General features: G+C 50.1%; 1 protein-coding gene across 1 annotated transcript; it reads right to left on the minus strand.

Moving 5' to 3' along the window:
- Positions 1-170: 170 nt before the first annotated feature.
- LOC133799848 (uncharacterized) lies at positions 171-27291 on the minus strand. Its single transcript, XM_062237839.1, has 6 exons — positions 26298-27291; positions 25886-26203; positions 4334-4443; positions 2295-2808; positions 828-2179; positions 171-743 (listed from the first exon to the last, which is right to left on the minus strand). The coding sequence occupies exons 1-6, from the start codon at positions 27289-27291 to the stop codon at positions 171-173; spliced, it is 3861 nt and encodes a 1286-aa protein (XP_062093823.1).
- Positions 27292-27409: the final 118 nt, after the last annotated feature.

A 27409-nucleotide genomic window follows, 5' to 3' on the forward strand; every position in this document is an offset into this window, starting at 1 on the left:
AAGATATTATACCGGTTTTTTTTATTTTATAAATATTAGGGTCTTTCAGTTTTTATGATCATTTCTCTAATGTTTTTTTTTTTTGAGAAAAAAAGCCTCATTAAAACCTCAAGAGTAAACCCAATGGGATAAACCTCAAGAGGAAAAAGAGTGCCTATAAAATATATTGATCAAGTAATGTCATCCTGAATTACAACATTGATACACTCGGGGTATCCAGGCCACCAAACAAAATCATCAGAAAGAGATAAAGCAAACTTAGCCAAGGAGTGAGCAACACTATTGGCCATTCTAGGACAAAAATTAAAGGAGATACTATGAAAAGAATTACAATAAGCAAGAATATCCCTAATAATATATCCTAGATAAGAATGCTCGATCTTGTGACTGTTAATTGCACGGACCACAATGGCACAATCAGATTCAATGACCACCGTAAGATACCCAAGTCTTGAGCACAACAAAATACTGTGATAAACCGCCAAGGCTTCAACAATAGTAGGGTCCAATAAATGATCCCAAGACCACGTACTAGAGGCAAGGACCATGCCATGAAAGTCACGGAATACCGCCCCAGCTCCTGCCTTCTTCGCAACATGGTCAAGGCCAGCATCACAATTAATTTTGACACCACCCTCCACAGGTTTCTCCCAACGATGCACTTTCGGAGTATCCCTCAAGGACTCACTGGCGGGGAAAGAGCCACCATTGGCATTCAAGTGACGATCTAGAAATGCCAAGCTCTAATCAATAACCATCTGATCAGGAAGAGTAGTCTTCTCATTAACAAATATATTACGCCGATACCAAATACGCCATAAACACACAATGAGTTTTCCAAAGTCAGTTACAGACAAAGAATCTAAGCAATTTAACAAAAACTCATAAATGTCCATTCTAGTGTAAGGAGGAACAAGTATAATATTACCAACTGTGTGTCTAAAGTTACTCAGTCTATCATAATTCCATAAAGCATGGAGTGCAGTCTCAGGGCCCTTTAGGCAAAAAAGGCATAAGGAATCAACAGAAATACCTCGATTGCAAAGGTTAGAAAAGGTAGGTAGCCAATTATTCGCACCTCTCAACAAAAATTGCCTCACTTTCCCAGGAATATTTAATTGCCAAATTTTAGTCCATATCACCGAAGCTCCATTAGAGCCTGAAGCCTGGCCTATCCCCAACAAACGAATGGCTTGCCAATATCCACTTTTGACAGTATAAAAACCTAAAGACTTAAAATGCCATATAACACAATCAGTAATAGGAAGATGATTGCGAGGGATAGAGAGAATAGCGGTCGCCTCTTGCAAATTAAAAGCCTCACTGATCAAAACAGAGTTCCAATTATCATCAGGAAGAAGAAGGCTAGAGACCATTGCATCTTCAGGAAGAAAATGATTCGAACAAGACCTATCACCATTCAGGCGGGGGATCCAGCGGTCATGATACACAGAGACATTATTTCCATCTTTGATAAGCCACCTAGCCCTTGAGAGAAAAAGCTCTTTACCCCATAAAATTGATCTCCAGATGAAAGAGGATTTTTTTGAGCTAGTGGCAGTAAGCACTGAGGAAGTAGGATAATAGAGTGCTTTCATAACCTTTGCAACGAGAGAATCCGGAATAGAATAAAGTCTTACGACTTGCTTAGCTAACAAACCTTGATTAAACAAGGAAAGATCTCTGAACCCCATTCCTCCATCCGACTTGTGCCAACAAAGTCTCTCCCAAGCACACCAGTGTAATTTCTGTTTATCCACATTACCACCCCACCAGAATCTAGCACAGAGTCGATGCATTTGTTTAATGAAACTGGCAGGCAGCTTAAACAAGTTCATAGAATAAGCAGGGATAGACTGGATGACAGATTTAATAAGCACCTCCTTCCCAGCAGCAGAGAAGGACCGAGATTTCCAGCTAAACAATTTATTCCAAATACGGTCTTTGAGGGATTGAAAAATACCTTTCTTACTCTGCCCAGCATAACAGGGAAGACCAAGGTACTTCTCATGGCAAGCAACCATAGGAACACCAAGAATAGCGGCCATGTCAGCAGCATCACTAGAAGAAATCTGAGAACTAAAACACATAGCAGACTTAGAAAAATTCACAAGTTGACCAGAAGCCTTACCATACCAATTCAGAAGCTGCTTAAAACGGTGACAAGCAAACACTGATGCTTTGAAAAAGAAAAGGCTATCATCAGCAAAAAGGAGATGGGAGACCTGGGGACCAGTATGCCTACAAGAGAGACCCGAGAGTGTGCCATTCATGCTGTACAAGAGCAGACAAACCTTCAGCACAGATCAGAAATAGAAAGGGTGACAAAGGATCACCTTGTCGAAGACCCCTGCTAGGAATAATTTTACCCAATATTTCACCATTCAGATTAAAAGCATAGCCAACCGAAGAAATACAAGCCAGAACTAAATTGATCCATTGCTCATGAATGCCCAATTTCCTCATAAGGCTACATAAAAAACTCCATTCAACACGATCATAGGCTTTAGACATGTCAAGCTTGAGAGCAAAAGCACCGAATTTACTTTTAACACGCCGTTTCAGATGGTTAACACACTCAAAGTCAATCATGGAATTATCAGTAATAAGACGTCCAGGGAGGAAGGCACTCTGCTCATCAGATATTACTGAACCCAGAATCTCACGTAATCGATTAGTCATAGATTTTGCAATAATCTTGTAAAGCACGTTACACAAACTAATAGGACGAAAATCCGAAGCATGTTTAGGATCATCGATTTTCGGGATAAGAGTGATAAGAGTAGTGTTAACCGAGATTTTTGGCAACTATATTAATAACTATTATTTAATGATAATTATAATGAAAGCAGAAGATTAACACGGGGTTTTTACGTTGTTGGGGCGTTAACTAGCCTTAGTCCACGAGTCTATATTATTAGAGCTTGAAGAAACTTTTACAATGGAGTTTCCCTCTATATTTTGACAGAGTCACAGTATCTTAGGTGAAGAGAGACCTCCTTTTACAGTGTTCAGTAGCTTGTATTTATAGGCTTATGGGAACACTGGATCTGGGCCGGGTACGACCCGGGCCCACCAGAGAAATGGATATTCTTGGCCTTTTCAGTGGAGGCCCAATACAAAAAGTTACAACGTACACGAATTCCAGACCAGCTAAGGCCCAATAAGTTGACTCAAGAACTATATCTCGCCCGAAAAAACGGTGCTTTTGGTCTGGACACTTCGAGTTACGAGGAAGATTCAGGAGACAAGACCAGTCAGAGTACTTGGCAGCGCAGACTTGAAACGACGGCGTGCAATCCCAAGGTGGCCTTTTCTGCAGGTGAAAAGTGGGGATAACACCCACGCGGAGTGAGGCGGCTTCAGGGTCCTGGACACATGGCCACTTCAACCGGGGGTGAGGTGACCCGGGTCCGTTTACCTTTGTCCCTCTTCATTTACCACAGGCCTGGACCGTGCCAGGGTCCGGGATCAGGAAGCGTAGGCTGAGGGGTCCGAATGATCTGCACATTACCCGAATGACCGTCCCGGAGGACTAATCCCGGAGGTCCATGCCAGACCCCTCAAATGGGCCCAGACCTGCACCCTCGGTCCACGCCCCTCCATTCGAACATTCCCGTACCAAGAGGCCTTGGGCCGGGCCCGCAAGCTCACACGGCCCCTGACTATGGGCCTGGACGAAGGCCCTGAGTCCATGCAGGAAATGGGGATAACATTTACCCCCAAGCCTTCGCCTAGGCCTGCCAGGAGGAGGGTTGCATCATTTCCAGGATGCCCGCACGGTTGCCTCCCCAGTTCCTGCCCGGGATCGCGGGTCCGTGACAGTGGGCTGTGGCGCTGGCTGCATGTTTGGCCCGGATCGTTTACCATCATCCGGGGACGTTTACCTTTGTCCCGATTTGTGGTAGGGATACATGTGTCATCAGACGATTGCTACACAGATCTTGAAAGGTCGCCTAACCCTCCCAAGGGTCGCTAGGCCTAGGCTAGGGTGTCAGCGCACGTCACGAAGCGTCCCATCCGCACGGGGGTCCATCATTAATGTCCCTGGGACGAGGTGGTCCATAGGATGGGGCGACCTTTGGCCTCCGCCCCTCCTGGGTCGTTAGATCTGAGATGGAGTGGATCCAACTTGAAAGGGCACATAAATGTCCCTGCGCGACTCCTGACCGTCCGATGATGAGACACCTGTCCGTTGGATCGGGGGCCAGGACTTGGGGCCATTATAAATACCCCACGAAAACCAAATTTGGCACTTTTACACCTTTGAACCAGTTTAAGAACCGACAAGCACTACTCGAGCCTTGCATGTCCGACATCGCCAATGGCATACATAGCCATCTGTTGACTCTTCGCCGCCGCCTGTTCCCCAGAACCCCAACTTCTGCTCTTCCACCTGAAGACGCATCTTGGGTTTCTCCTGTCGACGAACTACTACACCAGCTGCACCACATCAAGAATGAGGTTATGCCGTCCTTACTGTAACGCCCTACTACCTTAGAGCCGTTACTAAGTGAGTTTAAAAACAGAAATTGTGCATTTAATTGACTCAAAGTGGTTTCTAAAACCAAAAGTGTGATTAAACTAGAGTTTAAGGCTGTATTCTTTTAAAATGGTCAACTTCATTGAAAATGTTAAATATAAAACATCTGGGATCCCAAAATAAGGTTTACAAAATATTTACAACTCAAAAATAGATCTACACTTGATCAGTTATCAAAAGAATGGTTAAATACAGCCATATACAAAATGCCCCCAACCAAAGCAGTCGGGCAGGCCGAACATGTACGCGCCGCCCCCACGCTCTCCATACTCATGGCCGGTTGACTGACTCCTTGCTTTTACCTGCCACACGGAGCACCCGTGAGCCGAAGCCCAGCAAGAAAACCCAAATAACACATAACATATGCAAAACAAATAGCTGGCAATAATTCACTGACACATAGGAAAGCCATCATAATAAACAAGTACGGCCATCCCGCTCCCAAGGCCTTACCAAAGCCTGGAGTTTCGGTTCTCACCGCGAGGATAACTCATGTATCCCTTGGGTCCCACCCTGAATATAAGCATCCCATGTGCTGTGTGTTACTTTCGGCCCACGGCCGCCCCGGCCTACGCCGTACTCGGCCTCTGCCGCTCATTTCATCATAATCACACATATAGTACATTCAAAATAAACATTCACACACATCACGGTTCATTTAAGGTTAAGCATTTGCACGTAATACAATCCGGGGCCACGCCCTTCAATCACACAGTGGGGCCAAGCCCTAAACTCGGGTGTTACGGTTTTCTTACCTGTATTCCGTGCTTTCCGATGCACCACGATCACGAGCACGGTCCACAAGCACGAGCCCCTCCGAAATCCTAGTCACAACACACATAAAACACTTTCAATACTAATCAAGCCTAGAACCACTTCCCGGGACCAATCCCGCACTCCCGGGACCTCTAAATCCACAAAACAAAGTATCGGAACCATCCCCCGTGTCCCCGGGCAAAACCCCTAAAAATTCAACATTTGGGCTGCCAAAATGGCCTAGGGCCGCGACACACCCATCAAGGGCCGCGGCGCCCAGAGCCCAAGCCCCCATCCTGAAGCCTCCTCGCGCCGCGGCGCCCAAGAACAGGGCCGCGGCGCTCCATCGCGAACCCAGAAAATCTGGGTTTTTCCTGCATTTTTCCCGAGCTTTAACCTCTCCAAATCACCCCAAACCAATACCTAAACCCCAAAACTCAAATCCAAACCTCATATGAACAATCTAACATCCTATAAACACTAGAATCAACTCAAAACATCAACACACCCAAGATCCACTCCTATGATTTCAAATTTCAGCAACTAACCCCAAAACCCAACAATGTTTAGCTTAGGCATTTTAATTCCTTAAATCAAAACAAAATCCATACTTAGATATGTATAAAACCTTTACCTCAAATGAAGAATCCACACAAGTCCTTGATCCCCTCCTAGACTCCCCCTTCTCCTTCTCTTCTTCTTCTTTCTTGCCCTAGCCTTTCTCTTCTCTTCTTTTCCTTCTCTTCAAATTTTATCAAGACACTAAATGCCCAATACTCCAAACCGTGCCCCCTATATCCCAGCTGCCTTTTGTCTATTACCCTTGCCAAAAGACCAATTTACCCCTCCTTACTAATCCCTCTAAGCTAAACCTTCAAGGGTACTTAAGTCTTAACACTTTCATTTCAATTCTACCACTTCCTATCTTAAAACTTGTTACTCACAGCAGTTACAAGTGGTTACCAAAACACCAATAACTAATCACTCTTTCTAAACTCAACTTATAAGATTCCCGAAGTACCCCTGGGCTCCTCCCGAGCCGGGTACAACATCCCGTTGTGACTTTTAGACTAACTGGCTCTCTAGGACCGTCTCGATGCGTGCATCCTGATAAAACATCACATTCACATGGCACAATTCACATAATACAATTATCACAGTTATGCCCTAACATGGCCAAGTTACAATCATGCTCATTTTAAGACAATCAGTTCTACATGCATACTGATTCACATAGTCATGCATCTCAAATAATCAAATAGTCATATAACGTGCAATAAATCATAATGATGCATTAAACTTAATAAAGTCACACACAAACTCCCATCATGCCCTCCAGGCACACTACTCCAGGCCCTTAAGCCTTAACACTGAATTTGGGTCGTTACAACTATCCCCTCCTCATGAGAATATCGTCCTCGAAATTTACCTGAACAACTCGGGATGCCGCTCCCGCATATCTGATTCCAGTTCCCATGTCGCCTCTTCGACCTTGCTGTTTCTCCACAATACTTTAACCAAGGGGATGGTCTTGCTCCTCAAGACCTTGTCCTTCCTATCAAGGATCTGAACAGGCTTTTCTTCGTATGATAAGTCCCGATCCAACTCCAAGTTCTCATAGCTCAACACATGAGTAGAGTCCGAAACATACTTCCGGAGCATGGACACATGAAACACGTCATGAACTCCTGATAAAGCTGGAGGCATTGCTAACCTGTAAGCCACCTCCCCAATTCGTTCTAGAACCTCAAATGGGCCAACAAACCTGGGACTCAGCTTGCCCCGAACGCCAAATCGTTTTACTCCTCTCAGGGGTGAAACCCTGAGGAATACATGGTCCCCAACCTGGAATTCCACGCTTCTGTGTTTCTGATCTGAATAACTCTTCTGGCGACTCTGGGAGGCGAGCATACAAGCTCTAATCTTCTCAAGTGCCTCATTGGTCCTCTGAACCATCTCAGGACCTAAATACCTTCTCTCACCTGCCTCATCCCAGTGAATCGGCGATCTGCACTTTCTTCCATACAACATCTCATACAGAGCCACACCGATTGTCGCCTGATAACTATTGTTGTACGAGAACTCAATCAGAGGGAGATACCTACTCCAAGATCCCTCAAAATCCAACACACAAGCTCGTAACATGTCCTCCAGTATCTGAATTGTCCTCTCAGACTGTCCATCCGTCTGAGGATGATAAGCGGTACTAAACCGAAGCTGCGTGCCCATTGCCTTCTGCAGGCTCTTCCAAAACTTGGAAGTGAAAGTGGGGTCTCTGTCGGATACTATTGACCTCGGAGCCCCATGAAGTCGAACGATCTCCTTAACATAAAGCTCTGCATACTGCTCCACAGTATAAGTCGTCTTCACAGGTAAGAAGTGGGCGGACTTCGTATACCTATCCACAATCACCCATACCGAGTCATGTTGACCCACGGTCTTTGGCAATCCTACCACAAAGTCCATGGCAATATCTTCCCATTTCCACTCGGGAATCCCAAGAGGCTGTAATAATCCTGCTGGCCTCTGGTGTTCTACCTTAATCTGCTGACAGGTTAGGCATCTAGCCACATAGTCCACCACGTCCCTCTTCATGCCTGACCACCAATACAAAACCTTCAAGTCGTGGTACATCTTCGTAGAACCTGGGTGTAACGAGTAGGGAGTGGTATGAGACTCGTCCAGAATCTCTCGCCGAATGTCTGGATCGATCGGAACACAAATCCGTCCTTTGTACTTCAGCAAACCCATCTCAGAAATAGAGAAGTCCTTAGCTGCTCCCGATAGGACATTCTCTCTACGTTCAACTAACTGGGGGTCCATTCCCTGTGCTTCCTTAATCCTCTCAAGGAGCGTTGACTGAAGAGTAATGTTGGCTAACCTACCAACCACTAGCTCTATACCTGCTCTGGTCATCTCTCCTGCTAGTCTGTCAGATATCTGCCTCGAACTATACAACTGTCCTGGGCCCCTTCGGCTCAATGCATCAGCCACCACATTAGCCTTCCCAGGATGGTATAGGATATCACAATCGTAATCCTTTACCAGCTCTAGCCACCGCCTCTGGCGCATATTCAAGTCCTTCTGGGTAAATAAATACTTTAGACTCTTGTGATCAGTGTATATCTCGCACCTCTCTCCATACAGATAGTGTCTCCAAACCTTAAGTGCGAATACCACTGCAGCTAATTCCAGGTCATGCGTGGGATACCTCTGCTCGTACTCCTTTAATTGCCTTGATGCGTATGCTATCACTTTCCCAGCCTGCATCAACACGCATCCCAGACCCTGTCTGGAAGCGTCACAGTAGACCACAAACTTCTCATTATCTGTTGGCAGGCTCAGCACTGGTGCAGTAATCAACCGCCGCTTCAGCTCTTTGAAGCTATTCTCGCATCGATCTGTCCACACAAACTTGGTCTTCTTCCTTGTCAATTCTGTCAACGGAGTAGCAATTCTGGAGAACCCCTCTACAAACCGCCAGTAGTAACCTGCTAGTCCAAGGAAACTTCTAACTTCAGGAACATTGCTGGGTCTAGGCCAATCTCTTACTGCTTCCGTCTTGCTTGGGTCGACTAGTAACCCATCCTTACTAATAATATGGCCTAGAAATGAAACTTGCGGTAACCAGAACTCGCATTTGCTAAACTTAGCATATAACTTATGCTCTCTTAACCGATGCAACACCAGGCGCAGATGATTCTCATGCTCCGTCTCTGACTGGGAGTATACTAGGATATCATCAATAAACACAATCACGAACTTATCCAAGTAATCCTTAAAAATTCTGTTCATCAAATCCATAAACGCCGCTGGGGCATTGGTTAATCCAAAGGACATAACCAGAAATTCATAATGCCCATACCGTGTCCGAAATGCAGTCTTTGGTATGTCCTCATCTTTGATCCTCAATTGATAGTAGCCTGATCGGAGATCAATCTTCGAAAACACTGTACTCCCTTGAAGCTGATCAAATAAATCGTCGATCCTAGGCAATGGATATTTGTTCTTGATGGTCAACTTATTCAACTCCCTGTAATCGATGCACATCCTGAGCAATCCATCCTTTTTCTTAACAAATAAAACTGGAGCACCCCACGGCGAGAAACTCGGTCTGACAAACCCCAAATCAAGTAGTTCCTGCAGCTGAATCTTCAATTCCTTTAATTCTGCTGGAGCCATTCTGTAAGGTGCTTTGGATACTGGCTCTGCTCCCGGAGCCAACTCTATAACGAACTCGATCTCCCGCTGTGGCGGCAACCCCGGCAGATCTGCTGGAAACAAGTCTAGAAACTCACAGACGACTCTGGTTTCATTCGGTCCCACTGCCGCCACCTTAGAGGAATCCACTATACTTGCTAGGAATCCTATGCAACCCTCTTGCATCAGGTCTCTAGCCTTTAGTGCCGAGATCACAGGTACCCGCGATCCATCCACCGTTCCCACGAACACAAAGGGTGCCTCGCCCTCCAGTTCAAAGGTCACCATTCATCGCCTACAATCAATTGTTGCTCCATACCGCGTCAACCAATCCATCCCTAGTATTATGTCAAAATCATCCATATCTAGTTCAATCAGGTCAACAAACAATTCTCTACCGTCTACCACTACTGGTAAGGCTCTAACCCACCTCCTAGAGACTACCAGCTCTCCTGTAGGCAATATAGTCTGAAAACCCCTAGCATACAAAATACTAGGTCTACACAGCTGATCAATCACTCTAGCAGAAACAAATGAGTGCGTAGCACCAGAATCAATCAATGCAGTAAACAAGGATCCAGCGCTAAAAATCTGACCTGTGACCACTGATGGGCTGGCCTCTGCCTCAGTCTGAGTCAAGGTGAAGACCCTAGCAGGTGCGAGGCTGTCCCCCTGCCTAGGCTCCTCCTTCTTAGCCTGCGGGCAATCTTTCTTCAAGTGGCTGGTGCTTCCACAAACAAAACATGCCCTGATGCCGGCACCCGCTCCAGAGGCGGACCGGCACTCGCCCTGATGCCGTCGCCTGCATCGAGGACACCATGGATAACTCCTCCAGTTGTCATTACCGCCCTGGCGGCCACCCACAGAACCGCGAACCCTCCTGTTAGAACCATAGGGAGTAAATGAGTCTGGTACTCTCCTCTTCTGCTCACTGGGGCCGCTGCCCCGACTAAGCCCAGAAGAAGAAGACACTACCCTCCTGGTATCACGCCTAGCAGCGTTATCCTTCCAGATCTGATCCTCAGCCCTCTCAGCAGTGAGGGCCTTGTCTACCACTTGCGCATAGGTAGTCTTTGGAGCCATTGTAATACTCACGTCACGGGCGATCATTGCACCTAATCCTCGTACAAATCTGTCCCTTCTGGCCGTATCAGTCGGCACAAGCTCTGGCGCAAACTTCGCCAATCTATCAAATACCAAGGCGTACTCAGTGACAGATAACCTGCCCTGAGTCAGACTGTTGAACTCATCCGCCTTCGCCGCTCGAACGGCTACGCTGTAGTATTTCTCGTTGAAAATGCTCTTGAATTCCTCCCAGGTCATAATAGCAGTATCCCTTCGCTGCCCTACTACCTCCCACCATATTCGTGCATCATGCCTAAGCATATAACTGGCACAATCAACCCTATCCCTTCCTTCAACCCTCATGAAGTCCAGGATTACCTACATTGTACTCATCCACTGCTCAGCCTGCAGTGGGTCTGCTCCCCCCTCAAAGGTAGGAGGTTGTTGTTTTCTGAATCTTTCATAAAGAGGTTCCAACCTGTTCCCAGTCACAGGTTGAACCGGAGCCGGTACCACACTAGGCGGTGGTATCACAGTGGCCGGTGGAGGAGCTGGTTGCCTGTACTGACTAAGCTCATCCTCTGTTTTCTTCAACCTAGCCTCCATCTCTGCTAAAATCTGTTGCCAGTTCTGAGGAGCAGGTGGAGGGTCCTCCCCCTGGTTATCATCCTCGGCCTGAATGCCGCGGAGTCTCGATGATTGGCGAGGCATTGCAACTAAATGCCTGCAATCAATGACACCGCTCATTAGGCATGATAACAAGGTCCAATTTCCACCTCTCAACCCCAACAATAACCAAGATCAATCGACCAGAATGTCATGCAAATATCATACAGCATACAACGGGCCTTGCCCTAGCATCATGCATATATTATTTCAATGTTCATGCTCATAATAATTTAGGCAGGCACACAAAGCATTAAACACATATTCATGAATATATCAACCGATCATACCAAACTACCCTGAGTCGAGCTTTTCAATGGCAGCGTGCGTACATGTTCGGTCGATCTCCAGAACCAATAAACCTTGGCTCGCTCTGATACCAAGTTGTAACGCCCTACTACCTTAGAGCCGTTACTAAGTGAGTTTAAAAATAGAAATTGTGCATTTAATTGACTCAAAGTGGTTTCTAAAACCAAAAGTGTGATTAAACTAGAGTTTAAGGCTGTATTCTTTTAAAATGGTCAACTTCATTGAAAATGTTAAATATAAAACATCTGGGATCCCAAAATAAGGTTTACAAAATATTTACAACTCAAAAATAGATCTACACTTGATCAGTTATCAAAAGAATGGTTAAATACAGCCATATACAAAATGCCCCCAACCAAAGCAGTCGGGCAGGCCGAACATGTACGCGCCGCCCCCACGCTCTCCATACTCATGGCCGGTTGACTGACTCCTTGCTTTTACCTGCCACACGGAGCACCCGTGAGCCGAAGCCCAGCAAGAAAACCCAAATAACACATAACATATGCAAAACAAATAGCTGGCAATAATTCACTGACACATAGGAAAGCCATCATAATAAACAAGTACGGCCATCCCGCTCCCAAGGCCTTACCAAAGCCTGGAGTTTCGGTTCTCACCGCGAGGATAACTCATGTATCCCTTGGGTCCCACCCTGAATATAAGCATCCCATGTGCTGTGTGTTACTTTCGGCCCACGGCCGCCCCGGCCTACGCCGTACTCGGCCTCTGCCGCTCATTTTATCATAATCACACATATAGTACATTCAAAATAAACATTCACACACATCACGGTTCATTTAAGGTTAAGCATTTGCACGTAATACAATCCGGGGCCACGCCCTTCAATCACACAGTGGGGCCAAGCCCTAAACTCGGGTGTTACGGTTTTCTTACCTGTATTCCGTGCTTTCCGATGCACCACGATCACGAGCACGGTCCACAAGCACGAGCCCCTCCGAAATCCTAGTCACAACACACATAAAACACTTTCAATACTAATCAAGCCTAGAACCACTTCCCGGGACCAATCCCGCACTCCCGGGACCTCTAAATCCACAAAACAAAGTATCGGAACCATCCCCCGTGTCCCCGGGCAAAACCCCTAAAAATTCAACATTTGGGCTGCCAAAATGGCCTAGGGCCGCGGCACACCCATCAAGGGCCGCGGCGCCCAGAGCCCAAGCCCCCATCCTGAAGCCTCCTCGCGCCGCGGCGCCCAAGAACAGGGCCGCGGCGCTCCATCGCGAACCCAGAAAATCTGGGTTTTTCCTGCATTTTTCCCGAGCTTTAACCTCTCCAAATCACCCCAAACCAATACCTAAACCCCAAAACTCAAATCCAAACCTCATATGAACAATCTAACATCCTATAAACACTAGAATCAACTCAAAACATCAACACACCCAAGATCCACTCCTATGATTTCAAATTTCAGCAACTAACCCCAAAACCCAACAATGTTTAGCTTAGGCATTTTAATTCCTTAAATCAAAACAAAATCCATACTTAGATATGTATAAAACCTTTACCTCAAATGAAGAATCCACACAAGTCCTTGATCCCCTCCTAGACTCCCCCTTCTCCTTCTCTTCTTCTTCTTCTTCTTCTTTCTTGCCCTAGCCTTTCTCTTCTCTTCTTTTCCTTCTCTTCAAATTTTATCAAGACACTAAATGCCCAATACTCCAAACCGTGCCCCCTATATCCCAGCTGCCTTTTTTCTATTACCCTTGCCAAAAGACCAATTTACCCCTCCTTACTAATCCCTCTAAGCTAAACCTTCAAGGGTACTTAAGTCTTAACACTTTCATTTCAATTCTACCACTTCCTATCTTAAAACTTGTTACTCACAGCAGTTACAAGTGGTTACCAAAACACCAATAACTAATCACTCTTTCTAAACTCAACTTATAAGATTCCCGAAGTACCCTTGGGCTCCTCCCGAGCCGGGTACAACATCCCGTTGTGACTTTTAGACTAACTGGCTCTCTAGGACCGTCTCGATGCGTGCATCCTGATAAAACATCACATTCACATGGCACAATTCACATAATACAATTATCACAGTTATGCCCTAACATGGCCAAGTTACAATCATGCTCATTTTAAGACAATCAGTTCTACATGCATACTGATTCACATAGTCATGCATCTCAAATAATCAAATAGTCATATAACGTGCAATAAATCATAATGATGCATTAAACTTAATAAAGTCACACACAAACTCCCATCATGCCCTCCAGGCACACTACTCCAGGCCCTTAAGCCTTAACACTGAATTTGGGTCGTTACAACTATCCCCTCCTCATGAGAATATCGTCCTCGAAATTTACCTGAACAACTCGGGATGCCGCTCCCGCATATCTGATTCCAGTTCCCATGTCGCCTCTTCGACCTTGCTGTTTCTCCACAATACTTTAACCAAGGGGATGGTCTTGCTCCTCAAGACCTTGTCCTTCCTATCAAGGATCTGAACAGGCTTTTCTTCGTATGATAAGTCCCGATCCAACTCCAAGTTCTCATAGCTCAACACATGAGTAGAGTCCGAAACATACTTCCGGAGCATGGACACATGAAACACGTCATGAACTCCTGATAAAGCTGGAGGCATTGCTAACCTGTAAGCCACCTCCCCAATTCGTTCTAGAACCTCAAATGGGCCAACAAACCTGGGACTCAGCTTGCCCCGAACGCCAAATCGTTTTACTCCTCTCAGGGGTGAAACCCTGGACGGCTTTTATAGGCTGAAGCCGCGGAATAGCTATCTCGCTCCTACCAGCTCCTGGAGGCATCCCCCGGACGTCAGGCATTACTGGTTCATGACATCCGGGTTCCTTGTGGACAAGAGCTCCACACTGTTGCTGGACTTCCAGCGAGTGGGTAAGTATTTTCCTGGACCTCTCTTTTATTCCTCATCTTTTCTACTCGTCTCTTATCATATCTTCCGGGTGGCAGGGCCCTTCGCTCAAACTCCCCTTACCGAGTTCATTCTGGAAAGGAGGAGATTTTATTCCGAGTTGAGCGCGGAGGATCTAGACGTAGGGGGCTACGTCACGGACGACAATCTCCGACTGGTTGGGATGCTCACGGCCACCCAGACCATTGTTATCCTGAACCTTCGGGGCATCCCCTGCGAGAAGAATGTCGACGTCCAGGAGCAGTTGGCCTTGGATCACATTGCCACTGTGGTAAGAGCGGCGCGAGCCGATGCGGCCCGGTGCAAGAAGGACCAGGCCTCGGCAGAAGTGGCCACCTTAGAAGAGCTGGAGGAGCTCTTCAAAGATGCCCTACCAAACACCGGGACTCCCGGGGCTAGTGTATCGGGGCGAGGTAACTCCCATTTAATCTTAACTTATGCTCCCCGAGTCGGGGACTTAGCTAGGGATAGGCTAGTACCCCCGGGCCCCGCGCTTGGGGCCGACGGGGAGATGAGACCTTCAATTCCCATCCCCGTAGGCTCGGAGGTCCTCATGTTATTATCCGGGTTCCTCCAGTATGGGGGCTTCCTGAACCCGGACGACATAGGGGATCAGGTCCATTCATTTGCTTTAGAGGAATTGAGTCATGCCCGGGGCATAGACGATGGTTTGTCCCGGGTCATTTCTAACTTTGATTTGTGTGTTTTTATCTGATTGGTTTATCGTCCTAACTCCTTTTTTTTCTGTACTTTTGCAGGGGACTCCGATATGTCGACCCCTGCCAGGGAAATGAGGCGGCTCATCAAGGAAAGGGCGGCCAGGAAGAACAACGAGGCGACAGGCCCAGAGCTCCACCTTGCCAAGGAATTTTCTGGGACGGAGCTTCGCCCCGGTGAAGGTGCCATGGCCGTGGTCCCCTTCCGAGCCGTGGAGCCTGTCGCAAACTCCGCCTCCGCCCCGCCCCGCCCCCCGTGATTGACTTGGAGGCAGGCGCGACTGTCAGCCGGAGCTCCGGGAAGAGGGGGCCGGATGCTGGCGCCGAAGAGGGCAACACCGGGAAGAGGCCCTGGACGAGGTGAGCCGGCTAGACTGAAGAGTCACACGGGGAAAGTCGGCTGGCCGCGAAGGAAATCCCTGCACCGCCAGTTCTCCCCCTACGCTCAACTCTTCTCGAGGAGGGGGAGTTAGCCTTGCAGGATGAGCAGTCCCGGCTGATCAACCGGACCTGGGAAAATGGCCGGTGCTGGAGGGACGAAACTTACAAGGCCGTGACAATCCGTCGTCAGGTTGAATTCGTGGAGCGTCCTGCCGAGTTCAGCGCTTCTCAGCCGATCGTGGACCTGCCAGCTGCCGAAGCGGGCTTCCGCCCTAAACTCGGCCAGGACACGACCCCCCTGGCGGCTGACTTGCTGGACCAGGTTGGGAGCACCATGTCCAACCTTCAGCTCAAGAGGTACGCCACAATAGCCAACCCGGACGTACTGTTCATCTCCCAGGCTCTCTGCCACCAGGCCACCGCGGTAACTTTCACTTCTCTTACACTCCTTCCCTTACTTGTTGATGAGGGTTTTATTTTCTAACTTTTCTTTGCTCCAGGTTGACCTATTGTCCCAACGGAGTGCCGATCTGGTGGCCGAGCTTTCCATAAAGATGGAGACGGCCAATCTGGAGTTGGAGGCGGCCGTGAATCAGAGGGAGGCTGCCAAGGAGGCTCTTGGCTGGGAGACGACCCGTGTCCAAGTAGAGGTGGCCCGTGCAAAGGCAGAGCGCGAGGTGCTCGGCCGCGCCAAGGTCGGGTTGGAAAAGGAGTTGTCCCGGAAGACAAAGGAGGCCGATGAACGGGCGACGCTCTTGGAGACGGCCGCGGCTCAGTCCCTCCTGGACAAGGAGGAGATACAGGCCTTGAAAACCCGAGTCTGCGAACTGGACGATTCTCTGCTTCAGGAGAAGGCAACGCACGAAACGACCCGTCGCGAAAAGGAGGAGGTCGAGGGCCTGCTGGATGTCACCTTTGACGAGGCCATCTACATGGCCTGGTGCAAGGATAAGAGTATGAATCTCCTTGTCTTCCCTGATCCTGAGTCAAAGCGGGCTGAGTACGAGGCCAAGGAGAGGGAGGATGCGGACCTCCGGGCGGATGCGTTTTAGGCCCGAACCCCGGCCTTGTAGTTTTATTAGTGGTTTTGGCTTGTAATTAAATTTAAAACACTGCTACCTTCTTTGGTTTTTATGAAGGCTTCCTTTCGTTGTTCCAAGTAGAAATTTCATTTTGTTGCCGCGATTAACTGATTGCAAGGGTTTAGTTCCGGTTCCAACGGCCTGGACTACACCCAACGACTTAAATTTCCAAGTTTTTAATCCTGGCACCCAGTCTAGGGCCCTCGGGTCTTGGTTTAACTTGGAGTTCTGTTCTCCTTTTATCAGTTTTAGGCCATGGATTTGCCTTGGGGCAAACCGAATGCTTCTGTCTCCTAGACGTCAATTGTCCGGACTGGACGAGCCTTGGGCTTCGTCCTATTTATTTAACTTCCCCGGACATCGTTCGTCCAGGGCGGGACCGGCCTTGGTTCTGGTCCTTCTTTATTTTATACCCCCGGACATCGTTCGTCCGGGGTGGGACCGGCCGTTGGCTCGGTCCTTTGTTTTATACCCCCAGACGTCGTTCGTCTGGGGTGGGATCGGCCTCCGGCTTGATCCTATAATTTATACCCCCGGACGTCGTTCGCTCGGGGTGGGACCGACCTTGGGTCGATCCTCTTTATACCCCCGGACATCGTTCGTCCGGGGTGGGACCGGCCTTCGGCTCGGTCCTCTAATTTATATCCCCGGATGTCGTTCGTCCGGGATGGGACCGGCCTTCGGCACGGTCCTCTTTATTTTATACCCCCGGATATTGTTCGTCCGGGGTGGGATCGGCCTCCGGCTCCATCCTCTTTTTTTTTTATATCCCCAGACGTCTTTCGTCCGGGGTGGGATCGGACTCCGGCACGGTCCTCTTTATTTTATACCCCCAGATATCGTTCGTCCGGGGTGGGATCGGCCTCCGGCTCCATCATCTTTTTTTATATCCTCGGACGTCGTTCGTCCGGAGTGGGACCGGCCTTGGGCTCGGTCCTACAATTTATACCCCCGGACATCATTCGTCCAGGGTGGGACTGGCCTTAGGTCGATCCTCTTTATACCCACGGACATCGTTCGTCCGGGGCGGGACAAGCCTTCGGCTCGATCCTCTTTTTTGTACCCCCGGACATCGTTCGTCCGGGGTGGGACCGGCCTTTGGCTCGGTCCTCTAACTTATACCCCCGGATGTAGTTCGTCCGGGGTGGGACCGGCCTTTGGCTCGGTCCTCTTTATTTTATACCCCCGGACGTTGGTCGTCCGGGGTGGGACCAGCCTTCAGCTTAGTTCTTTGTTTTATACCCCTGGACGTCATTCGTCCGGGGTGGGACCGGCCTTGGGCCGATCATCTTTTTTATACCCCCGGACGTCGTTCGTCTGGGGTGGGACCGGCCTTGGGCCGATCCTCTTTTTTTATATCCCCGGACGTCGTTCGTCCGGAGTGGGACCGCCCTTGGGATCGGTCCTACAATTTATACCCCCGGATGTCGTTCGTCCGAAGTGGGACCGGCCTTGGGTCGATCCTCTTTATACCCACGGACATCGTTCATCCGAGGTGGGACAAGCCTTCGGCTCGATCCTCTTTTTTATACCCCCGGACATCGTTCGTCTTGGGTGGGACCGGCCTTCGGCTCAGTCCTTCGTTTTACATCCCCGAACATCGTTCGTTCGGGGTGGGACCGTGGGGTTTGCGTCGCCCGGACCTTGGTGGTCCGAGCTGGGACTAGCCTAAGCTTGCGCCCCGCCGGGTGTTTGCTTACACCCGGGATACCCCCCGCAAGTGAGAGGAGACGGGTCTGGGGTAACTTGGGAAAGATTAGCATGGATTTTCACAATATTTCTTTATGACGTTTTGCATACGTCATTTTCATTGTTTGAGAAAAGGTTCGCCCTGAGGGGTACATTGTCTACAACGAAAACGTTAAACTGGGAAAAGCTTCCTGGCTATTGATAGTATTTACGGAGATGCTCCGCATTCCAGGCTCGCGGGACTTCCGAGCCATCGAGCCGCTTTAAGCGGTACGTTCCGGGGCACACCTCGTGTTGGATCTCATACGGCCCCTCCAAATTTAGGCCCATAACCCCCACTCCTGGATCTTGAGTAGCAGGGAAGACTCTCCGCAAGACCAAGTCGCCGGTTCCGAACTTACGGCTCTTGACTTTGGAGTTGAAGTGCCGCGCGATCTTGCCTTGGTACATCTTCAGCTGCACCTGCGACTCTTCCCGGATCTCTTCGATGAGATCTAGTGATTCTTGGAGTAAGGCGTGGTTCTGGGCGGGAACATATGTGTCACGTCGGTGGGACGAGATAGTTGTCTCGATTGGGATGATGGCCTCGCATCCATAGACCATAGAGTAGGGGGTGTGTCCAGTTGACGTCCGCTCGGTAGTCTGGTAAGCCCACAGCACGCGGGATAGTTCCTCGGGCCATTTGCTTTTACAGGCCTAGTGCTTTTTCTTCAGTGTCCCCTTCAGAATTTTGTTCACGACTTCCGCCTGCCCGTTTGCCTGGGGCCTGGCAACCGCGGAGAAGCTCTTCACTATACCGTGTCTTTTGCAAAAATCCGTGAAGTGGGCGCAGTCGAACTGCTTCCCGTTGTCGGACACGATTTTGTAGGGGATGCCATACCGACACACTATGTTATTGATGACGAAATCTAAGGCCTTTTTGGAAGTGATTGTGTTCATGGGCTCCGCCTCAACCCATTTCGTGTAATAGTCCACAGCCATGATTGCATACTTTACCCCTCCCTTTCCGGTCGGGAGAGAGCCGACAAGATCGATCCCCCACACTGCGAAGGGCCAGGGGCTATTCATCAAGGTTATCTCTGTAAGGGGGAGGGGGGGGGGGGGCGTGGGACCTTCACGTACCTTTGGCACTGTTCGCACTTGCGGACGTAATCAATACAGTCTTTTTTCATGGTTGGCCAGAAGTATCCTTGGCGCAGGATCTTCTTGGACAGGCTAGGCCCGGCAGTGTGATCTCCGCAAACACTTTCATGCACCTCCCGCATGATGGCGCTCAGCTCAGTCCTGGCCACGCACCTGAGGTAAGGCATGGACAGACCACGGCGGTATAGTTTTCCGTCCATCATGACGTATCGGTGGACTTGGTACTGGAGTTTCCTGGCTGCGGCCCGGTCGTTTGGAATTTCCCCAGTAGACAGGTAGCGGAGGAGCGGTCCCATCCAGGAAAGGGAGTGGTCGACGTTGTGGACGGTGGGGGACCTGATGCTCGGGACGGGGAGATGGTTGATGGGAAACAGTCTGGCCAGCTCGGCCTTGGCGTCGGTGGCCAGCTTTGCCAGTGTATCCGCGAAGACATTCTGCTCCCAGGGGATCTGGCGGATGGAATGTGCTGCGAACGCCTGTAGCATTTCCCTCGTTTGAGTCACGTATGCCGCCATTCTCTCTCCTTTGGTCTGATATTCCCCTGAGATTTGTCTGATGACTAGCTGGGAATCGTTGTAAATTTCCAGGTTCGTTGCCCCTACCTCCCGGGCCAAGCGCAGGCCGGCTAGGACAGCTTCATGCTCCGCCTCGTTGTTTGACGCTTTGAACTGGAAACGGAGGGCATTTTGTAGCTGGTGCCCCTGTGGTGACACCAAGATGATCCCGGACCCGACCCCATTCTCGTTCGAGGCTCCGTCCACGAAGATTTTCCACACGAGCGCCGCGGGGGCTTCGGGAACATTGTCTTCCGGAGAAATCCCGGAACATTCGACGATGAAATCGGCCAGGGCCTGTCCCTTGATGGACACCCTGGGCATGTAAGATATATCGAACTGGCTCAGCTCCATGGCCCACTTCAGCAGTCTTCCCGATGACTCGGGCTTCTGTGACACCTACCGCAGGGGATGGTTGGTTAAGACCTTTATGGGGTGGGCCTGAAAGTAAGGTCGAAGCTTCCGGGACGCCATCAGCGGGCAAAAAGTCAGCTTTTCGATCAATGGGTATCGAGATTCAGCGTCTAGCAACCGCTTGCTTACGTAGTACACCGAGAGTTGTGTCCTTTCTTCCTCTCGCACCAACGCGGCGCTGATCGCGTGCTCGGTCACGGCCAGGTATAGATACAGGGGCTCCCCCTCAACAGGTTTCACTAGGATTGGGGATTTGTCCAGGTGTTCTTTCAGCTTTCGAAAGGCCTCTTCGCACTCGGGTGACCACTCGAAATGCTGGCTTCCCCGAAGGACGTTGAAGAATGGGACGCACTTGTTCGTGGCTTTAGAAAAGAAACGGCTCAGGGCGGCTACTGGCCCCGTCAGGCTTTGCACGTCCTTGTGCTTCCGGGTAGAGGCCATGTCGATCAGTGCCTTGATCTTATCCGGATTGGCTTCTATTCCCCGGAAACTCACTATGAAGCCCAAGAACTTCCCGGAAGCCACGCCGAAAGTGCACTTTTTAGGATTCAGCTTCATCCCGTACTTCCGGATAACCACGAAAGCCTCCGCCAAGTCGTACGAATGGTTCCGGGATGTCTTAGACTTGACCAGCATATCATCGATGTATACCTCCATGTTTCGCCCTAACTGGGCCCGAAACATCCGATTGACGAGCCTTTGATAAGTTGCTCCAGAATTCTTCAGTCCGAAAGGCATGACTATGTAGCAATAGATTCCCTTGTCGGTTTGGAAACTGGTGTGCTCCTGATCTGCCACGTGCATGGAGATCTGATTGTAGCCGGAGTAAGCATCCATGAAGCTCAAGATCTCATATCCAGACGTAGCATCCACCATTTGGTCGATCCGGGGGAGCGGGAAACAGTCCTTTGGACAGGCTTTGTTGAGGTCCGTGAAGTCAATGCACGTTCTCCAGGTCCCGTTCGGTTTCGGCACCAAGACGGGATTGGCCAGCCACACGGGGTACATAGCCTCGCGTATGAAGTTGATGGAAGACAGCTTCTCAACCTCCAATTTAAGGGCCTCAGCCCTCTCTGTCCCCAAAGGCCTGCGTTTCTGGTGGATCGGGGTCGCGTTTGGGTCAATACTTAACGCGTGGCAAATGATATTGCGGTCGATCCTGGTCATGTCGGAATGGGACCAGGCCAGAAGGTCCTGTTTTCCATTGACTTGGGCGATGATGACGGCCCGAATGTCTGCCGGCAGGCTCTTTCTGACTTGGATGATCCGGGTCGGATCGGTTTCGCTGATGCACACCTCTTCTATCTCGTCCATGGGTTCTAGTACGCGGTCGTCCCCTATCCGCGGGTCCAGGTCGTCGTCTTCCTGGACCACCCTCTCAGTAGGCGGGAGGGGATTTGGTTCGACGGGCTCTTCCCGGAGCATGTATATGGGCCGGGCGGAGACATGGTAGCACTTCCGGGCACTCTTTTGGTCTCCCCGGACGGTCCCTACCCCTCCGTTGTCGCATGGGAACTTCATGCAAAGATGGCAGATGGAGGTGATGGCCCTGAACTCGACCAGTGCGGGCCAGCCAAAGATGACGTTGTAAGTGGTGGGGTAGTCCACCACTACAAAGGTGCAGAACTTGAACGAGTGCTGCAATTCACCCCCCAGCATAACCGGCAGCTGGATCTTTCCCATGGGGAGAAGTGCATCTCCGTTGAAGCCATAAATCTGGGTCGGGCAGGATGCCAGATCCGCTTTCTTCAAGCCAATGGCAGTGAAGGCGGGCTTGAACAACAGGTTGACGGAACTTCCGTCATCCACCAACACGCGGGACACCAACTTGTTGGCGATTTGAGCATCTATGACCAGCGGGTCGTGGTGCGGAAAGTGGACGTTGCGGGCGTCGTCCTCCGTGAAGGTGATGGGGAGGTTTATCAACTTAGGGCGCTGAGCCGGAGCCTGGACAAGAGCGCAAACTTCCTGGTCGTGGTCCAGCTCGCTTATGTAGCACTTTTGGTCATTCCTTGATGGCCCTCCCAGGTGAGGTCCGCCCGAGATGGTTGCCACGTGTCAGTCAACTCGAGGGGGTGCTGCCCCGGAGGGATAAGGCATTCTGGGGCTGGGAACTTGCGCGGTGGGGGCCCCCTGAGGGGCCTGCACCGGGGGTCCCTGTGCATACCCTCCCTGGGGGGGGGGGTATGCCCGAGTCGTTCCCGGGGCCACGGGTTGTCCGGGGCTTGCTGACAGGCCCGGGACTCCCACAGGCATCCTTACCCACTGGTGGAGGTGCCCCAGCTTGATGAGATTTTCAATCTCATCCTTGAGCTTCCGACATTCATCGGTGGTGTGGCCCACATCCTTGTGATAGGCGCACCTTTTGCTGGTGTCTCGTGGATTCCTCCCTCCTTTAAACATGGGGCTAGGCTTCCGGTAGTGAACCGCCCTTTTTGTCGCCAGATAGATGTTCTCCCTGGTGTCGACTAGGTTGGTGTATTCTGAATATTGGGGCTCGCAGCCCCTCTTCCCCTTCTTGGCCGGCTCGAGCCGGTTCTGGCCTTTGCCTGACCGCTTCCCCCGGGAGGGATTCACACTTGCCTCAGTTACTCCTGTTTGTGACTGCTGGGCCCCGACAGGGGCCATGCTGTGTCCTGCTGGTGTGACGCCGTACCTGGAGAAGTGGGTTGATTGGGCCGGGGCGTACCCCGAAGTGGCAAGCCCGTACACCGTAGGGGTGTAACTCATTCCGGGCGCGACGGCCGATCCCGGGGCAACGGGGGGTGCGGTGTAGGACTGCGCCGGGAACTGTCCCGCATGTCCCGGGAACGTCTGGGGGATGGGATGAGGAGCCGGGGGCCACCCGAAGGCCTAGATCTGGGCTTCCTCCCAGTTGATAAATCCTTGGGCCCTCCTGATGAACTCTTCCAAGGTGGCGGCCTTGCTACGCTGCATGTCATCCCAGAGGGGGGACCCGACCCGGATTCCGGACTGCAGTTCCACCAGGCGCTGTCTGTCGTCTACTTTCGTCTTGGAGGCTTCTTCCGTGAAGCACTGGATGTAGGCCCTCAGTGTCTCCGCGGGGAGTTGCTTAATATTTGCGAGGGCGCTGATATGCATATCAATCCTCATGGCGGCCACGAACTGCTTTCAAAACGCTGACTGCAGCCCGGACCAGGATTGAATGGACCCCGGTTTAAGTCTCTTCCACCACTCTTCGACGGGATTGCCCAAAGTGATCGAGAAGCAGAGGCATTTGCCGTCGTCGCTGACATGGGCCACTATCATGAGTCAGTTGTACCGAGACAGATGGTCCCTGGGGTCGGTGTTTCCAGTATAGGCAGTGAGGCTTGGCATCTTGAAACCCTTGGGGAGTACGGCGTCCAGGATGTGCCTTGCGCAGAGCTCTTTATCCTCTTCGTCAGAGTTGGTGTACGCGCCCTCTTGCTTGCGGACCAGGCGATCCGTGACCTTTTTCAATGCGGCCATCTGCTCCATGAGCTGTCTGGCCGTGCCATCTTCCAGGGGGATTCTCTCGTTCCTCCTATCGTTGATGTTGTTCCTGAGGTTGCCATCTCGGGGGAGAATCTTTTCCTTGCGGGCCCGCTCCTTCCGAGCATTCAGTCCATCAGGTAAGTCTATCCGGGAAGTGTCGTCCCCTGAACTGAGGGCATGACGTTCTTCGCGGCGGGGCCGTTCCCGACGGTTCTTGTTAACCGAGGCACTCAGGTGCAGAGATCCTTCCCGCCCGTCTCGCCATGGGGCGTGCCGGGGCTGTGCGTTCCGCGGTCGGGTCTCCTGCGGATCGATCGGGTGGCCTCGTCCTGGGACGGGGCACACCTTTTCTTTTCGAGGGAGCGGCCGGGAACGGGTCCCAGTTTTACGACGGGGGTGGTCTTCTCCTGGGTCCTTCCACTGGCCTTCTGTCGCTCCCTGTCCGGGTTTCTCGGAGCTGGCTCAGGAAAAGGCTCTGGGGGAAGGGCCGGGCCGGCTCTTTCGGGGGCCTCGGCTCGCTCTCGTGGAGCAGGTTGCTGTGCCTCTGGATGTGGGCCAGTTGCGGGATTGGCTGCCGGACCCTGCGCGGCCATGAGCGCCTGTAGGGCTTGGAGAGACTCTTGCATCCGTCGATGTTCCTCCGCTTGCTCGGCGATCCTGGCTTCCTGATCCAGGACTTGCTGCCTTAGTCTGGTCACCTCCAATTCTTGCTGATCGGGTTCTATTTCGGGGGTCTTGGGATCCGCAGCTTCGTCGTGGTACTCCCCCTCGTTTTCCTCTTCATAATATTCCTCCTCGTTTTCCTCTTCGTATTCTGTCCCACCTTCGTAGTCTTGTGACTCGTCTTGGTGAGATGTATGAGGAGGCGCGTTTTTGGGCAGATCCTGAGGGATATGCTGTGAAGGCAGCGGGTCTCTGTTGCCCTACTCTGGATTGCTAGGGTCGAAGGTTGTGTCTCGTGTGTTCACCATTGTAGCAAAGGCTTGGCGTTAGCACTAGATTCCTTCAGCTCTCAATGAAAGCACCAAACTGTTAACCGAGATTTTCGGCAACTATATTAATAACTATTATTTAATGATAATTATAATGAAAGCAAAAGATTAACACGGGGTTTTTACGTGGTTGGGGCGTTAACTAGCCTTAGTCCACGAGTCTATATTATTAGAGCTTGAAGAACCTTTTACAATGGAGTTTCCTTATATATTTTGACAGAGTCACTGTATCTTAGGTGAAGAGAGACCTCCTTTTACAATGTTCAGTAGCTTGTATTTATAGGCTTATGGGAACACTGGATCTGGGCCGGGTACGACCCGGGCCCACCAGAGAAATGGATATTCTTGACCTTTTCAGTGGAGGCCCAATACAAAAAGTTACAACGTACACGAATTCCAGACCAGCTAAGGCCCAATAAGTTGACTCAAGAACTATATCTCGCCCGAAAAAACGGTGCTTTTGGTCTGGACACTTCGAGTTACGAGGAAGATTTAGGAGACAAGACCAGTCAGAGTACTTGGTAGCGCAGACCTGAAACGACGGCGTGCAATCCCGAGGTGGCCTTTTCTGCAGGTGAAAAGTGGGGACAACACCCACACGGAGTGAGGCGGCTTCAGGGTCCTGGACACTTGGCCCCTTCAACCGGGGGTGAGGTGACCCGGGTCCGTTTACCTTTGTCCCTCTTCATTTACCACAGGCCCGGACCGTGCCAGGGTCCGGGATTAGGACGCGTAGGCTGAGGGGTCCGAATGATTTGCACATTACCCGAATGATCGTCCCGGAGGACTGATCCCGGAGGTCCATGCCGGACCCCTCAAATGGGCCCAGACCTGCATCCCCGGTCCACGCCCCTCCTTTCGAACATTCCCGTACCAAGAGGCCTTGGGCCGGGCCCGCAAGCTCACACGACCCCTCACTATGGGCCTGGACGAAGGCCCCGAGTCCATGCAGGAAATGGGGATAACAAGTAGAATTGATACCTTTAATATGCCCACCCTCATTCAAAAAACGGAGACAAACAGAGCTAACTTCAGGACCAATAGTATCCCAATACTTCTGATAGAAGCCTGCAGACATACCATCCTTGCCAGGACTTTTAGAAGGATTCTTTTGGAAAAGAGCCTTCCTCACATCCTCGCCAGTATAGCGTCTAGTCAGTTGATCGTTCATACGAGAAGTGACCTTGGGAACAATAGCATTAAGAACAAGATCCATATCAACACAAGTAGGAGAACCAGACTCAAAAATAGACTGGAAATAGTCTTGAAAGACACCCGCGAGGTTATCTTGCCCGAACTCTTCAGTATCATTCTTATCAAAAAGAGAGCCAATAAAGTTTCTTTTTTTTCCGAGCAGTGGCACTCTTATGAAAATAAGCAGTGTTATGGTCACCCAGCATGAGCCAATTCTGCTTAGAGCGGGGTGCCCAATATTTTTCTTCTTTGTAATGAGGCACATCCAATTCCTTCTCAAGAGACACATAATCTTTCAAATTAGCAACAGAGAGAGAAGCATCCAAACTTTTTAATTGTTTTTGTTTTTTCTTAATATCCTTATGATGCCTTTTAAACACAGTGGTGTTCCAACGACCAAGATTAGTGGCAACATTAGCAATTTTAGTAGCCAAAGTCTCAAAGTTATACCCCACACCGCTATTCCAAGCCAAAGAAATAATATTCCCACATTCCTCATCCTCCTCCCAAGCAGTCTCATAATGAAACCGAGACTTAAGTAACATATGCCCCTTAATGCCCTCATTAGTATGATTAATTTGGACATGAAGAGGTCGATGATCAGAACCCCAAAAGCTAAGATGGGACACAGAAAAACTAGGGAATAAATCGAACCATTTCGGGTTACCAAGCATGCGGTCAAGACGTACCTGAGTGAACGTGCTATCTTTGTGCCGATTACACCAAGTAAACTTCGGGCCCGAGAAACCCAAAACAATAAGATCACAATCAGATAAAGCTTGTTTGAAGTTCCTCATGAGGTAATTGGGCCTAGACGCTGCAACATCTTTCTCACTAGCAACAATAATTTCATTCAAATCACCCTCGCACAACCAAGGACCTTCATAAGACGAAGCCAACATACCCAAGAAACGCCAGAAATCCTTCCTAAGGATAGCATCAGGCTGACCATACAACCCCGTAAAACGCCAAGAAGGGGAACCAACAGCATCGATGAACACGTCAATATGAAACATAGAGAATTCGATAAGCTCAACATCAACGAAGTCCCCCCACAATAGGCAGAGACCACCGCTACGACCAATTTTCTCAACAACAATCTTACCACAAAAACCGAGACGAACTCGAAGAACTTCCAATTGAGACTGTGAGCTAACAGTTTCGGACAGAAAAACAAAGTCTGGCTTCAACATCTTAATGTGGCCAAGAAAAACTTGGAACGTCCGGTCCTGGCCTAGACCTTGAACGTTCCACACGAGGCAATTCATAATGCTCGGCGGCCTAGCTCCACCGCTAGGTCCGCCGTTGAGG

This window comes from Humulus lupulus, chromosome 9 (genome assembly GCF_963169125.1).
Source record: "Humulus lupulus chromosome 9, drHumLupu1.1, whole genome shotgun sequence".
NCBI lineage: Eukaryota > Viridiplantae > Streptophyta > Magnoliopsida > Rosales > Cannabaceae > Humulus > Humulus lupulus.